At 40.2% G+C, this 16,149-nt stretch overlaps 1 protein-coding gene across 2 annotated transcripts in view; it reads right to left on the reverse strand.

Moving 5' to 3' along the window:
* gabrb4 (gamma-aminobutyric acid type A receptor subunit beta4) overlaps positions 1-14,893 on the reverse strand; it is a 54,179-nt gene extending 39,286 nt beyond the window's left edge. Inside the window, exons 1-2 of one of the 2 annotated variants that reach the window (XM_040049863.1) lie at positions 13,520-14,893; positions 11,443-11,537 (exon numbers count right to left, since the gene is read on the reverse strand). In XM_040049863.1, coding sequence (XP_039905797.1) covers positions 11,443-11,537; positions 13,520-13,599 — 175 coding nt within the window. In that variant the 5' untranslated portion in view covers positions 13,600-14,893. The remainder of the gene's footprint in view (positions 1-11,442; positions 11,538-13,519) is intronic. The other variant, XM_040049862.1, reaches the window with a different exon arrangement.
* Positions 14,894-16,149: the final 1,256 nt, after the last annotated feature.

Here is a 16,149-nt window from a genome sequence, read left to right on the forward strand (position 1 = left end):
TTGGATACTTACTAAAACTATATATGAAAGTAATGAGAAAGTGGCCACTTTCATGAGTAAATCATATATATTAGCGGTCTCCAACCCCCGGGCCACGGACCGGAGTCGTTTGGTACTGGGCCGCGAGAGTTGAGGCTCGGGTGTGAAATGTATGGTTTTCAGGGTTTTTATTGGTTTTTAGCGTTATTTTGTTATCGTTTTTATCATTAACTCAGTTTTCCTTGGTCTTTTCATGTGTATTATGAATAAATCTTATTTTTCTTCTGTACCGGTACTAGTTTTATTTTGTTGGATTTATCCGCGACACCTTAAAAGCCGGTCCGTGAAAATATTGTCAGGCATAAACCGGTACGTGGCGCAAAAAAGGTTGGGGACCGCTGCCTTATATGATTCACTATATGAAGTAGACCACATCTTATGCAAGTCTTTTATAAGTTTTTCCTATTTCTTTTCCATATGGGTTGCTTCAAGGCACTTAATTGTCTATTTTGCTTTTGTTTTTTGCTACTCTATACCAGTGCTGTGCTAAAATCATGCTGCCAAAACAATTTGGTCAAATAATAATGATTGCTAATACTACTACTAATAATAATAATAATAAAAATAATGAATTATTGACTGAAATATTTTTGAAAACTGGGTCCAGTGTGGAATTGGCACATCTTCCCTGTGCACATGTAGGTTCTCTCCCGATACTCTGTCTCTGTCTTCCCACTGTCCAAATACATTAGGTTAATTGGTTAAACTTGCCATAGGTTTAAATGTCAGTGCAAGAATAGTAGCCTGTCTCTGCACTAGCCTTGGACTGGTGACAAGTTCAGAGTGCACCTCACTTCTTAGCCTGTGACTGCTGCAACAGGCTTCAGTGTCTCCCAACAACCCTAATGGGTAGATGGACAGATACACCTGTTTTGTTTTTTTCAAACCTTCCTAACTATTCAAATGCTCCTTATTTCTGTGTTTGTTGCATGATGAAGGCAGGAAGATGAAATGTGCATTTTAATCAAATAAAGACCTTCAAAGTCTTTGCTGAGTGGTTTCCCATTAAATTCCCATGTAGCGTAACTTACCGTTTTATGCAACCACATTAAACACTGTGGAAAGCACTTTCACTGATAGCTTCCCCCATTTAATGATGTTTATAAAGATTTCTATTTGTAACCATTTGAACCTCTTAATTAAAAGAACGTTTAGGTAGGTAGAGGATTGGTTCTTTGTTTCTTTAGTCTACTCTGATATGATGAAGTATTGTCTACATTGGTTGGTCATCTAAAAATACATTCGCTCCATGATTACAAGCTCATCTCAAAGTCACTATTTGAAAAATGCTTGCCTCAGAACACCCCCTGGACATCTGCTGACTATATTTAGTGGCCGGGCTTTCAACTTCACTCAGTGCTCTTCGTGATCAACACTTGAACTTGAACACCCTTTTTGCCAACCCTTAAAAAAACATTTGCCCACCAGACCATATTTAACCATGTATATCCATAAAATCTGAAGTGCTGGATTGAGTAAATGCACTTTTTTGTCATCTAGAGATGTCCCACACTTGGTCACGGCTCTGCGGGAAGAATGACATCTTTACAGCATTTGTGATATGTCACCTGTCATGGTGTGTTAATGGTGGAAGCTGAGATCATAAAACCCATTCCTGTGATGATGACAGCTTGATTTGAAATGTGTCCTCCAGAAGGACGAATGTGTGAATGAGCTGAGCTTGGCCCTCTTATCGTCTCCAACTGACTGGACGTTTGTTTGTTTTTCCATTTGTTAGCTTGTTCACACTGATAGCAGGACAGGGAATTGTTTTCGCCAGAATGAAACTGTCAGATCACCATGCCCTTTTTCCTGACTGAAAGTACAAACCATTCTTAGCACAGTGCATGACCTCTGCTAGGTCTCTTACTGGAACATATGGTGATCTGTCGAGTATTATTGATAAGTATTCTTTTCACAAAAGGTTAATGAACAAAGAGACAAAATGGCTGTGTAAGTAGGAGGGGGATAAATGAAGGATCCGTCTGCAGAAACAACAACTTTGTTACAACTGTAAAAATGCCGTAACACCTATAGGTGGCGGTATCATTACCAAAATGTATCTCTCTATATTATTTCCATTGTTTGAATTCTGATTAAACGAGGAGGATAAGCTTCTCCTGAGAGCTGGAATACAGTATTTGAGTCACAGTGGTCAAAATTGTAAATTTCATGTTTTTTTTAGAGTCACACTGTGGTTGCATACTGCAATGAAAAAACAAAAGTGCAAATTTCAAACTATCTTTAAATGCATCACTTAAAAATTACAGTGGATGAAGAGCTTTGGTGGACAGTCTCAAACCATGCTGCCTTTGCTGTCTGGGCTCAAACTATGTTGAGATTATGGTGGGGTAATGTAGCCCAAAATGCATCCATCCATTAAAGATTGTTGCTATTTTAAGTGTTCTAGTTTGTTTTTACATTTTTTGCTTATAAGACTTATAAAAAAGGGTAAAGCTTCTGTGCAGGGGAACTACCAAAACCAATGCTCACTACAATACTCTGAAAATGTACATTTTTTTAGTACTGTAGGCAATCCAGACATGTAAGAAAAAGAATGCACATGAGCAAAAACACTATGCACTGCACAGCACATATTACACATGGAAAATAGCGACTAGCGTACTTCGATCTAGACTTTAAAAAAAAGGCCAAAAAGGGGTTATAACTGATATGCAAAAGGCTATATGCAAATGATGCCATCATGCTTTTCACATCTTTGAATTTAGAAAACCATCTAAGAGATGAAATCCAGACCTGTTAAAGTAATTCAAAGTAAATGAACTTCAATTCAGCCACATCATCCAAACTACTAAATATCCTTATGTTATTCTGAAATACACACTTTTCGACTGGTATTGGTACGAACTACTAAGTTTCTGGTACAGCTACATCCCCATACCATGGGACAAAAAAATCAACATTGCAGTACATTGTCTTGTGATACAATAATTAATACCCAGGAACCAAATATCAGGACAGACTCCCCCAAGTTAGCCTAACCAGAGTCTCTATTCATGACTATTGTAGAGCCTTCAGTATTATTGTGGGGTCGTACAATATAAAGCACGTTGAGGCGACTGTTGTTGTGACTTGGCCATTATATACACTGAATCAAACTGAATTGAAATGGACTCCTTGTTGAGTCCTTTGTTTTGTTTTTATTTTTTAGATAAATCAGGGCAAAGTAAATTATGTTAAATAACTTGCAATAAAGAAAGAAAAAAAATCACAGTATATAAAATGGTGGCAGAAAAATCGGGCAGGTAATAATACTGTCACATTTTTAAACTGCATGATAAGCATATACACAGACAGACACACTTTCCTTGTATCACAATATTGTCACCAACATGATAGCACGGTATCATGACTTGCTTAAAAAATGTTTTCTTGCTGTTGCTAGAAAATACAGTCACTACAAGGTAACACCAAACAGTATTATAAACTTATTATGTGACTGATTATGAGGTCTGTTAAGAAACGGTTTGGGTAATTCATATACTACTTTTTTTTTAGGGACTATCACTTTTATGAAAACCTACATAATAAATGATGAAGTCATCGTGTAACACGTTAAAGCCATGTGTCAGAGAAGCCGTGATTCAAAGTGTGGCCTGTGGTGCATGACTACCAAGGTTGGCTGTGTTATCCAAGATAAGCAGCATTTGTAGTCAAGTTTTATTGAAGTGTCGGACAACTTGACAGAGAAAAAAAGAATTTAATGCGGAGACATACAAGTTCTCGAGCACACTTGAGTGTCTTTGTGTGCATGCATGCAAGGCTACGTAAATGAGAGAAGGGTGAGATAAAAGGGTGAGACGGAAGAAGAAAGGCAGAAGAGATGAACAAACAATGGTTTTCAAACTGCAGATAAACTGAATTTCTGTAACTTCTTTGATTTATCACCTGTTTATCGGCATACATTGTTGCAACATACAACAGGCTACACTGGCGAAGGGTCAGGCTAATGTTGGGGTAAACTGTATAATAAATTGTAGCAGCTGTAAACAGTCTTCTTTCTGTCATAAAGGTGGAGTGGGTACACTATCTGGAACACTTTTTAAATCTGGCTTCTTGAATATCTCCTCACGGTCTCCTATCCATTCTGTGAGGCATTGGTATCTTTTTTTTAAAAAGCGACCATTCGAATGGTTAAAATTGTGTATGCGTAAAGGCAGGAATGCGCATTCTTTTCATCAGTTTTATAAAGCCATGCATACACATGACCCTCTTTTATAAATCTCAGCTGTTGAGTAATTGTACGCACAAGCAGAAGCCTGATTGATTTAGCCATAAGGGGATGCAGACACTCCCTTAATTAATCATTTACATATAAAATCAACAAGGAAGATGCGCAATTTTGCAGAATTTGTAACAGCGACAAATTAGACAAAGAAATGAAATCACAAACAGGAAAAAGGTGTATACTTGATCTTTAATGAAAGTAATATGCTAGACTGATCTATATAGCGCCTGCCTGTCAGCAACAGGGGGCGATCTAGCTCATGCACTGAATAGCGGAAAGGCGTTGTGGGGGCAAGGGATCATTGTGAAAGCAAGGGGCAAAAAACTGGAATATATTAACATGCTGAGCATCGCAATGAAATCACAGAAGGAAAGATAATGTTTGTGAGAATAAAATTTCTACAAGATGAGCTAAAATCAGGCAGTAATGAAGAGCTGCATTCATTTTGCTGTAACGAAACCTCAGAGAGTTCAAAGCCCTGAAGATGGATGCAGAAGTTTCTCAGTTTCGGCTTGACAGAAAGCTTTACAGCCCCTGCGCTAGCTGTTTGCTAATTCACTACCTAGCTAAAGTTAGTTACATTACTTGGCATTCATTTGCTTTGGTCAAACTTGTCTTTTAAAATTAGAGTCTTAGCTTACAAAGAAAGCTGTTGAGTTGTTTTCTAAAAGAAAATCTTAGATGCAGAGAAAAAACTAGGGCTTCAGTCACATGGGCCTAAAGACCAGTCAGTGATAATCTGGCAACCACTGGTGGGAAGGGAAGAAGCTGTGTTCCCAAGTTGGTTGGCAAGTGGCTGATGGCAATTGCTGTAAAATTGATTGCTAAAGCTCCCATCATGAATACCTAGAAATTGGTATTCAATCACGGGTCATTAGGAAAAAAATGTTGACTGCTGAGTGCTTGGTAGAGGTTACCAGTAGTAGTGAAGTGATATCAGTCACAAAGTGGTATATAGTGCATCACAGAAAACAGAGATCTAATTGCTTTGGTCACTAGCAGATTGCCACGGTTGCCTGCAGTTTGTAAGGAAGTCCTCACTTGTCTGCAAACTCTCAAGGCAGTAGTGAAACTAACTGTGAAATGTGAAAACCAGAAACAGAGAAATGTTTTGTCTGCAGCAGCAAGGCAGACATATCACACAAGTCTAGTAGGGACCAAAGCAATTACAGAGACATTTTTGATGCAGAACCCTTGTGACTGGTGATTGCCAGAAAGTCATCAACCATCTCTAGGTCTTTTTGACTGGACCTTGAACATGTCATTGATAAGACTTCCATCCAAAACAGACCAAACCATCGCCTTCATAGCAATCGGCATACACATTAGAGCAATTCTTCACAATAAAATCATGTTGTCTAAAAGGACAACTAAAGAGAAGAAGTTCTGGAGATCAAAATGTGTACATGAAAAGGCTGCAATAAGGAAGTGGTCTATTGCTGTCTTAACATTGTTGCAGCCAGCAGAAAGTGATTGGAGGATTCAATGGTCTTCTGCTTGACAGGTAGCTCTGCTCGCTAACTCGCTACCTAGTTTGCTAATTCAGTCAACTGGGTGATATATTCAATACATTCAAAATGGTAACCAGCACAGGTCTCAGTATAGATGATGATAACCAAAATTAATCTTCATCACTGTGACCTTTTAAGTCTAATGTCTGACAACAGTCATGGTACCAGATACATTGTTGTCGGACTGGTGCTGCCACCGCTGGCAAAATGTGAGAGATGTCGAGCAGAGAGTGCAGAGAGAGTCTGGCACCTCCCGGGTTCTTTCAGATAGAAATTTGACACTTGTCATTAGATGCAAGAGAGGTGTAACCATTCTGGACCATATTTGCATCCATATTGCACCCACAAGATTTTTGCATAGTACATTATGCACAGTATAAATTGAATGTTCTCATACTCAGATATTTTACACACCATAGCATGAATGTCTGTTCTTAGACATGCTGACCTTTGTTTTTAAAATGATGTCTACAGCTTATGATAATAATCTTTCAGGTATACTGAATGTAAAGCAATCAGTTCTGTAAGTGCTCTGGGCCCTATTTATACTTCATTTCTTTGTGAACCTGGTAGTATTGTGGGGTCAACTGTAGGAAAAAACAATCTCAAAACTCGCCAGAGTACTTTACCATGTGCAAAAATACCTTGCGCCCAAAAAGTATCTTGAGACCAGTGGTCTTCTTGATAGCTGCAATTTTCTACAATGAACCTTTACCAGTTACAAGTCCACTGTGATTATTTACTAGGTACCTGATCTATTGCCTTTTTTCAGGCATGACACAGACTCTTTGGCTCTTCAGCACCTGCTCCAGGTTTCCAAGGGGCTTTGCCATTGTAACCTATATAATCAAAATGCTGTCAAGGTGCAGAGGCGCATGAGGAATACCTTGCAGCAGAGCTTCTCGTGTTCACTGAAAAATGGGGCTTACTGTCAAAAACACTTGGTCAAGAGCAGCCAACCATGTGCCATGGAGAGTCAACTGTCTGTTTTCCCCAGCAGGTGATCTTACTGATGAGTTACTTCACTCCACTGGCTCAGAGTTCCAGTCTGCGAGATTACTCTTTGATTCGCTTGATAACATGCGGCCAGTTTCAAGAGTGTTGGCATTCTGTAGCATACGATTGGCATGTGTTGAGTGGTTGCACCCGAACAAAACCTGCAATGATAAAATATTGCTAGCTTAAGGAAGCATATCTGTCTACAGAATGCTTTGCCAGTGAGGCTGCTTTGGAGCCATTTTGGTTCTCCTTCTTGTGTAGATTTTGATGTTACAAGCTACTCTGAAAGAGTGAAAACATAGACGCTAGATGCACTGTTACCTGAGAAAGACTTAAGACTCTCAAAGATCAACTGATCACTCATAATAACATGTACTAGACAAAGAAATTACTATCTGTATATTAAGATGAAGTCTGGCGCTGCAAATCATCTTAGGTAATTGTAACAATTGCAAGTCTTCAACAAGCTTAACCGGCTTATGGATTTGAAAAATAAATGCATGTGCATCCACAGCCCCTGCTCCTCCTCTCGACAGAGTACTAAATCATTTATCAGATTTGTCAAATGGGATGGTTGTGGAACAGTAGACGAGTGTAAATGCTACATGTTCTGGATCTGATTCTTGTACCTGTGGTTAAATATGAAAGTGGAAAAAATATTCAATTTCCAATATTTCTTTATTTCATTATGAATAGAAGAAAAGATTTCTTTTAAACCCCCTCATTCTTATGATAACATACATCTCTTTCAAATGTAATAACCCAAAACATATATAGTCAACCAAAGCCCTCCATGACTATTTCTAGTATTTTTGCAGTTACCTTGAATTTCCCAACAAATATTTCTATGAAATCAAAGACAGGGACTACCCCAACAGAAGGTGCATCATCATCACTGAATCATGATAAAGACCAACCAGTTTTAGAAAATATCATTAAACACATGACCAGCACCACTGTGCTCCAATAACTAATAAAGCTTTACTGCTGCAGTGGTTGCTCTTACTCCCTACAATGTCTGTGAACTTTTAAAATCTATAGTCTCATTAGTGTGTCCTATTTTCCATTTAGTATGTGTTCAAGCTTTGATTCTCTTTGCAGATTTACTAGTATCCCCAAATTGGGCATATTCCCAAAATCCACTATTTTCCGATTAATTGTAAGACACTGTCATACATCACTGTGAGTCATCTGCCTTACATGAACAACACACCTAAACAAGTCCACACAACACTTTTCAGTATGCTGGAAAGTTCTCATGGAATGAGCACATTTTAAGAAAAGCATTTGAATGCACCATTTGCTGCTTAGTTCAAGCTAGTTAGAATCATTTAATGTCATTAAAACTATATTTCATCCTTATTTCTTTATAATTCAACATTAAGTGGGAAAAGATAGACCTCATCAGCATCAATGCAGCAAATAAGCAAGTACTGGTGGCAGACGCTGTGAAATGCAGCTGAGCAGCGACACGATCAACCAACCGTCCATTTTTTGGTAACTTGTGAGTGTTTTGTTTTTTTAATACAAGACACAGATTTCCGTACAATCAGGTCCTGGATTGAGTAGCAGCAATTGCATTGGTATGAAAACACAACTGATTCAAAAAGAGCAAATGTGTTTAAAAAAATATTGCTGTGCTTAAAAAATGATTCTTTCTTTACCAGGTCTGCAATGCGCTGGCTGAATTTAAATCAATGTAATGCATCATTCAGAATTGCGATCGAAAAATCAGCACTGTTACCATGGGCGGTTTGTTAGGCGGTTACAACCGAGGACTACAATCCAAAGAGAAGACACGCACACCCTTTTTGCAAGAGATCACTAATCAAACTGTTTTTTCTGCAAAATTGAAAAACAGTAATAGTAATTCAACCAATATCATGATAGTATAGAAGTAATTTGGGACTGTTGAGCTATTATCTTGAATTCCAGTCGGTTCACAGATCAATGGGAAGAGGAGAGCACTGTTCAAATGGAATGACTGCAGAGTGGACTTTCCATTTAAATAAACGATCTGAATAATATCACGCATCATCGTCCTGTTTCTGACCACTCAGTGCACAAGCTTTTTCCACCAACATACACCTCTGGGCTGATCTTTACTTCTAATATGGGTGTTGGCCAGGCCGATAGCAATCACACTCACTGTCCTGCATTGTGCCAAATTAAAATCCTCCTTCTTGAATCTCCAGTGCTGAAGGTCATCAGCAGCAGTAGCACAGCAGAAGCAGCTGAGTGATGTTGGAAATATCAAGACATGATGGACTACAGCTCTCTGGCCCGAGGGTAAAGCACAGCTACTCCCTGCCTGGGATACTCACTCCTTAAAACTTGCTCTACTTACTCCAACACATCCGCAGCTTGCTACAGAATAGCAGCCTGTGACTAACAAATCTTTAGGCAATCAATATCAATATAGATATTTAATATCATTCAATGTCGAACCAGAAATCAAGGCAATTACTTGAATTGATGGTAATATAGAGATAAAAGAGGATGCTGCAGTGTTAATCCATTTGTTTATTAATTTAAAACATTGCTGATTTCTCAGCTGCACAAAAATGAAATCATTCACATAACACAAAACGCTGCCTATATCTTCTTAACATTGAACATTTCGGAACAGAAACCTTTATTTTTATTCAAAATCTATGCACAAAATTCCTGATTATATTCTGATATTTAATACATACTTTGGTAATTCACCCACAAGAGATATGCGATGGGAATTATGGCATTGTGTTTTTATATATTATGTAAGTCATTATGGCGAAGTAAAGTGATTGTTGCTTGCTTGCCAATTCGACATGCCGAATCCAGCTTTTTTTGTCTTTTCTGACCTTTAACAACAGCAAAAACGCTACACAGATTCAACAGTTCTTGGTCACATTTAATTCTTTTGTCTGCTTTGAATGGCGGAACTGGTGAGCTACAAAACTGTTGCTGGTGAGCGGGACAATAAGGATGAGTTCAGACCCGAAACACTCTTCAAATTGCTGCCAACTGTCATGAAAGCACAAATTAAAACGCCAGAGAGAAAACACAATAGACTTGGCATTTGCAAGCACCAGCTACACAGCTATGGCGCTACATAAATGGGACCGAGGAATGTGTGAATCTGTTGCAGAAACATTGACTTTGAAACATTTGTTTGTATTTGAGTGATATTTAATATTGTCAAACGGGGCTGGGTCTTGCTGGGTGATAATATCCCAACTGAAATTGGCTGCAAAACTAAAATGAAATGTGCAATGTCCAAAACTACTGCTAGGCATAACGAGCTTGTTTCAACAGTCGGAAGCAAAGTGAAAATGGCATTTCGTTGCTGCTTTGTCTTATTTCCTTTCACTGAGTCTTTGAAACAACTCTGGAATGGCAGCACTCCAAAACACAGAACAAAGACCTAACCTCAACTATAACATAGAATATTTAAAAAATATATATATATTTTTTTTCTTTTCTTTTTTTTGTTTGTTTGTTTGTTTGGGTTTTTTTTTTGTTACAATGGCTAACATCAGCCTAACACATCTTGGCACATAAGCCTTCATCAGAGCAGCCAACCAGACGAAGGTTATATGAGGAGGCACACCTGCTATATGTTTTTCACTGCTTGCTCTCATTCTCATCAAGTGTAGTGTAGTCACAGGGCTGACAAGCTGCAGCCTGCAGCATATTTAAACAAAGGTACTGGTGAACAGTGTGTGTCTATTTAATAAGCATAATTTAGATCATGTATGTTAAAGAAAACCACTATCAGCCAAATAAGCCTCCTAAATGTATGCAAATGTATGTCTGTTTACATTTGAAATGAAATTCAATCAAATCTACAACCCTGAACATTTTTTACAGCAAAACAAAAGCAACGCTGCCACAGCTGGAAATGTTAACTTTATGTTATCTCAATAACTTAAATGTCAAAAGGAAACCAACCACTGGCTTTTCATCCTGTACATTGTAAGTACACATGATCTACTTAATTTGCAAAAGAAAAGCTTTAATTCTTATCGATTTTTTTTCCCCAAACCTTCATTTTACACAAAAGAGACCCAACGAATTACCTATTAAAGTACCAACAAATTAATTTAGATTGTCCAGCTATTTTCATACTGCTTTACTTCTGCTTTAGTGAAATAGCTTCAGTAAAACAATCACTCTACGTAGCAAACAAGAACGAGTTGTCCTCCGTGTTGTATACTTTAAAGAATCATAAAAGCAAACATTATTGTAATGAGCAAATGCATAATTTCCAGTAAAAGTTAATGGGCCAAATGTATGGCGTAATGTGCAACGCAGAGGCCATAAAACATCTCTAATCAGAAGTGCATTCAGAAAAGTATTGAAAATCGGTGCATTCAGTCTGCCAGATTTTAAAAGACATAGCGTTTGACGGCTCGTCTCCATGTATGCCCTACTTCTAGAGGAGCAGCCATCTTCGATTATGTGGATAGATGCATAGTAATGACATGGTAGCAGTCACTTCAAAGCTCATCCCCATTTCTTTTTTTTTTGCCACAGGCCAACTCTTCGGCAGCTCTCGGCTTAGGGATGACTCGTAGATATCATCATGACCAAACCTTGAATTGTTAAGACCCTCGACAGCAGAGCCCGAGCCCCATAAACAGATGTAATCATGACACGTACCTCCAAAATCAGGCCTTAAACGGATGTCATATCCCTTCAGCAACTTGTCCACGGTGGTCTTGGCCACAGACATGCCGGCGCTTCCAATGGAGGAGCTGGAGGGGAGGTGAAAATCCAAGAGGCATTTTTAAGCAGCAAAAGCAGAAGTGTCCAATACTTTTATCACAAACATTATGCATCTCTACAGCACACCTACTGGGTGATAGTAGCCTGAAAACTGTGCTGCACATACTCTATATTCCTTTTCAAATGTGACATTTGAAAAGGAAGCCCTGATGAGGTGTTAGCAAAAGGGCAGAAGGGGACTTTGGATGTTAAACAACACCTCGCATACAAATAATCCCATCCACGCGTGCATCCCACGTCCTTCAAAGTAAACATTATTTCACTACCAGACTCCAGATTTAATCAAAACGCAAAGAAAATAGCACTGCAAAGAATTAAATCCATGCAGATGCTTTTTTTTCTGTGTTACTCTGAGGTGCACCTGATAAAATGTTAAAACAATCCCATGTTTGTATCATAACTGGAAATGCTTGAAAAACGTGCTTTGCATTGTGCATTATCCCCCTCTGCCCCACCTACAGCATATTCATCAAATCGGTTGAGGGGGTGCAATGATGGTGCACCTGTCAAACGTTTTATATTGATGCCAGTCCTTCAGAAACAATGGTGTTAAGTGTAACAACGTCACAGTTTCTTTGGCTCGCCATCAGCTAAAAGCCCAGCGTGATTCAGTGGCGTGTGTTTTAATAAGCACGAGGTTATAGCAAAAAGCCTCCCATCGTGCCGTCAGAAGCACGGGCCTCATCAGTCTGAGCCCGGAGACAGACCACCTCTCCCAGGAGGAACTGCATAGTCCACTCTAGTCTGAGTGGCATCTATAACATTGGTGCCATGACCTGCATCACCTAGCAGAGAGCAGCTCTCCAGCTGAGGTTCCCTATTACAAGGAGGGGGCTGAATGAGTGTAGAGGGAGGGTGTGCATGGTGCGTGTGTGAGGGGGGTAAATTGCTCCCTTGGTATGGCAGGAGCACTACTGCCCACGGCTCAGTCAGGGAATCACTGTTCAATTAGCTCATAGGCAGTGCAGCTGTTCATCAAGCTGGGCAGTTGCAGGGCCGGAGGGTTTGACACCTGACAGCATCATGAGGGAATCTGCAAAAATCAAACCCTTTCATTTGCTTGGGCCAGACTATTGTAATGGAATCAGATGTCAAAAGGTGCAGCCCAGTGTTCTCAGTGAGCATTTCACTCTCATAAGGGAAGCTGCAGGTTGCTGCAGACCATGAAAAAGGAGTAGGCCACAAGGGATGAAAGCTACATCAGTTCCTCTAAGATCAAAACTACGGAACTGATCAGGAGACTGACACTGAGACGTTATCCATGAAGTCTCGTGCAGTAATTTGGCAATGGTGTAAACATTTAAAAGCCATGGCACATGAATTTAAAAAAAAAAAAAAATACGTTGCAACGTTAAAGGGCTACCCTGTCATCTATGTGGAGAGCAGCAGAGGATGACAACCCGCCAGGATTCCTTCTCAAAATCAGATTGAAACACGTATATAAATATTCAAAAAGTAGCAAGTGGGCGACAGCAGTATGAATACGAACATTAGTTGGCGTTGAAAATTAAAAGGGTTTTGCTTGCTGGATACAGTGCTGTAGTTCACAGGTGCGGACAGCTGCTTAGAACAGCGTAATCAATCGATGATCGGCTGATTGATTGTATCGCTTAATCATCGCTCAAGCCTACAGTGCCTACTCAGGGCTGTCATTTTACACAGTCTCCCCAGACAACACACGCACACACGTATATCCCCATTTTGATATCGGGAGTAGGTTACGTTTCACAATGGGCTTCTGGTTGTGCACGCGCATGTTTTTACGCTCGCGCGCGCCAAAGCGCCGTCTAATAGGGCATATATCGGCAGCAATGCCCCTAATAAGTAGGCCTGGGTACCCCGTTAATGCGATTTGCCACATCTGAGCCTTTTATTGACCGGTAATCACGTCTACGGGTGTGACAGTTCGTAATTTCTTTTCTTCTTTTTCTTCCAAGCGACATTTTCTTACCTTTGAACAAAGCATACGAAGGACAAAGCCGCCAGAGCAGAGAAAATTCCACATAATTTATCTTCTTGGCGACCCAACATCTCCACAAATCCTTCTATATAGTTCCTATAATCCAACCGGTCCAGTGGTCCTCCCGAAAATGCACAAAGTAAAAATCGGCAATCAAAAAATAATTGCCTTTTAAAAATGCCGAATAAACTAGCCTACATCTATGCATGCGATGTCTTCATTAAAATATGCTTTAGGGATGGGGGTAAAAAGAAAAAGAAAAGAAAGAAAAAATCTGGTAATTGGCCCCCGCTGCTTCTTCCCTGGCTATGGAAATCCGTGCAGGTCACAGAGCCCCTCGACCAACACCAGAAGATCAGACATCTTGCTCAAAAAACGGCATACCTAATACTTTTAAAAAGTGATGACAAGTGTTCTTCCCCCTTAAAAAAACACAAACCAAACAAACACGGGCATGAGTGACTGAGCAGCAGCCTCTTGACGATCAAATTGGTGGATGAAATTTCCCAGTCCAAATCTGCAGATGAGGCATGGTTCCAGCGATGCTCTGGCGCCAGACTATTCCACAACGTGATGTTGTTAAAAGATATTTGTTTGAGCTTGGAAACGCGCGTCGTCTGGAGGGGAGCGGTGGGTTTGTATTACAAAAAAAAGAAAGAAAAGAAAAGAAAAAAATTAAATCTTCATTCCCCCGCTTCTTTTCTTTTTTTTGTCTTCCCCCTCTGTTGTTGCTGCTGCTGATGATGATGATGTAGATCAGCGCAAAGTCACTGAGGGGAAAATGCACATTGAAAAAGCACTGGGTAATATCTGATGCAGACGTCAGAGCAGGCTATATCACTCCTCTGGTGGAGAAAAAAAATTAGATGCCGAGAAATATGGATGGCCCCCCCGATACGCCAAATGCAATGTGTCACAACGTCGGATTAGCCTACATGTTAAAGACGCAAACCTATTCGAAAAGTCCACTTGCCTCCGCTGCCCGGCGTTAAATGGCGTTTGAATACGTTATTAGGGTCCGGTGGTCTTCTCCTGGAAACACCGAACCAATGACCAAAGAGATATGATGAGGGAATCTCGTCTCCTGTGTTTTCTTTCTGTTTTTTTCTTTTCTTTTCTTTTTGGATCTCTGCTTTTAAAATAAAATAAAATATCCTACTAAGGGGTGAGGAGGGAGGGGGACACCTAAGGTGAATTCCTTAGCGACAGGCTGTTCATGCGCTGAACTGTCTCTCTGAAGCCCATTAGGATGCTGGAAGTGTGTACCGGTGCGTTTCCGTGCGTTTCTTCCACTTTGCCACATTTCTGAAACACGCGCACTTACGCACGAAGGCGCTCACCCACACACAAGTCATGCATGCGGGCACACTCGCGAGCGCACCCACGGCATGGAAACACGCACGTCGAATTTATTTATTTATTTCATTCCTCTTCAGCATGTCCCCCCCCCCCCCCCCCCCTATTAGTAACATAAACACTGGGAAATTGGCAACCACAACGCACACCACAATCGGAGAATCACACGAGCTTGTGTTTTATACAGAGGAAGAGGTTTTCTTCAGGGATCTCTGTGCTGTCCAGTTGCTAGGCAACCCAGCCAGCACTGATGCAGTTGTGGTGATTCGAAGGCTATGCGCAAAGGCTCGTTTAAAGGAGCAGACCCGGCTCTGTCGCCGTTGTGGTGTCAGTGGGACAAAAGCAAACAGCGACTGATGAAGCTGACCACCGAGGCATTTGTGTTACATTAAATGCATGCAAGAACGAAATGTGGTGTGACTCGGGGCTTCGCACTGTACTTTAACCGCCTCATCATCGTCATTGTCATGGCCACAAGCACTGTCACGAATAACCAGGCAACCAGTCTCTAGTTTCTTCCTTTCTTGCTTTTTTCTCCTTTTAATGTCTTTTTCAGCACACTCAAAGCATTTGTTGCTGCTTCTGCCTCAACTCTGCTGTCCTCCATTCTAAGGAAATTTCACTTTGTCCCTCCCCCACAGGTGATGTCACAGCACTGAGCCAAAAGGGTAAGGAAGTGGCAGAGAAGGAAAATAGTTATCCCGTTTAACTTCCTATTTTAACCGATGCTTAAATGTACACAATAAAGCATGCCACTGCTGTATTTTGGCTTTAACTTCGGAAGAGACCATTGAGCGGCCTGTCTCTGACCATCATAACCATCATCGCTATTGCATCGCTATTTATATACTGAGTAACACCAGATGCATTCAATTATATAATAAATATTCTAAAAAAGACTTTGGTAAGATCATGACTGACTGTGACCTGAAACCCAAGGGCTTGGCAATTACGACTGGCTCTCACACACACTCATACTTGTTGCATCACAGGAGCTGATAGTCAGACAAGCTTGAAAGTGTGATGGCTCCAAATCTGGTGTAAAGCATCTGATTCAGCAAACTGAGTGTTAGTTTGTTCATGATGTTGGAAACACTTGGCAGCTGAACACTAGTTTTGTTTTGTTTTTCTGCAGAATATTTCTCCTATCATAAACCTCACTGCTCTTCAGCTGGGGATTTCTCCGAAGAGAGGCTTAAGAGGTAATATCCCTGGATACTTGAGAAGTGATTTTGAATGGCCCTAAAAACTCATATTAACAATAA

Source organism: Simochromis diagramma, unplaced genomic scaffold (assembly GCF_900408965.1).
Source record: "Simochromis diagramma unplaced genomic scaffold, fSimDia1.1 OVJJ01000050.1, whole genome shotgun sequence".
Taxonomy (NCBI): domain Eukaryota; kingdom Metazoa; phylum Chordata; class Actinopteri; order Cichliformes; family Cichlidae; genus Simochromis; species Simochromis diagramma.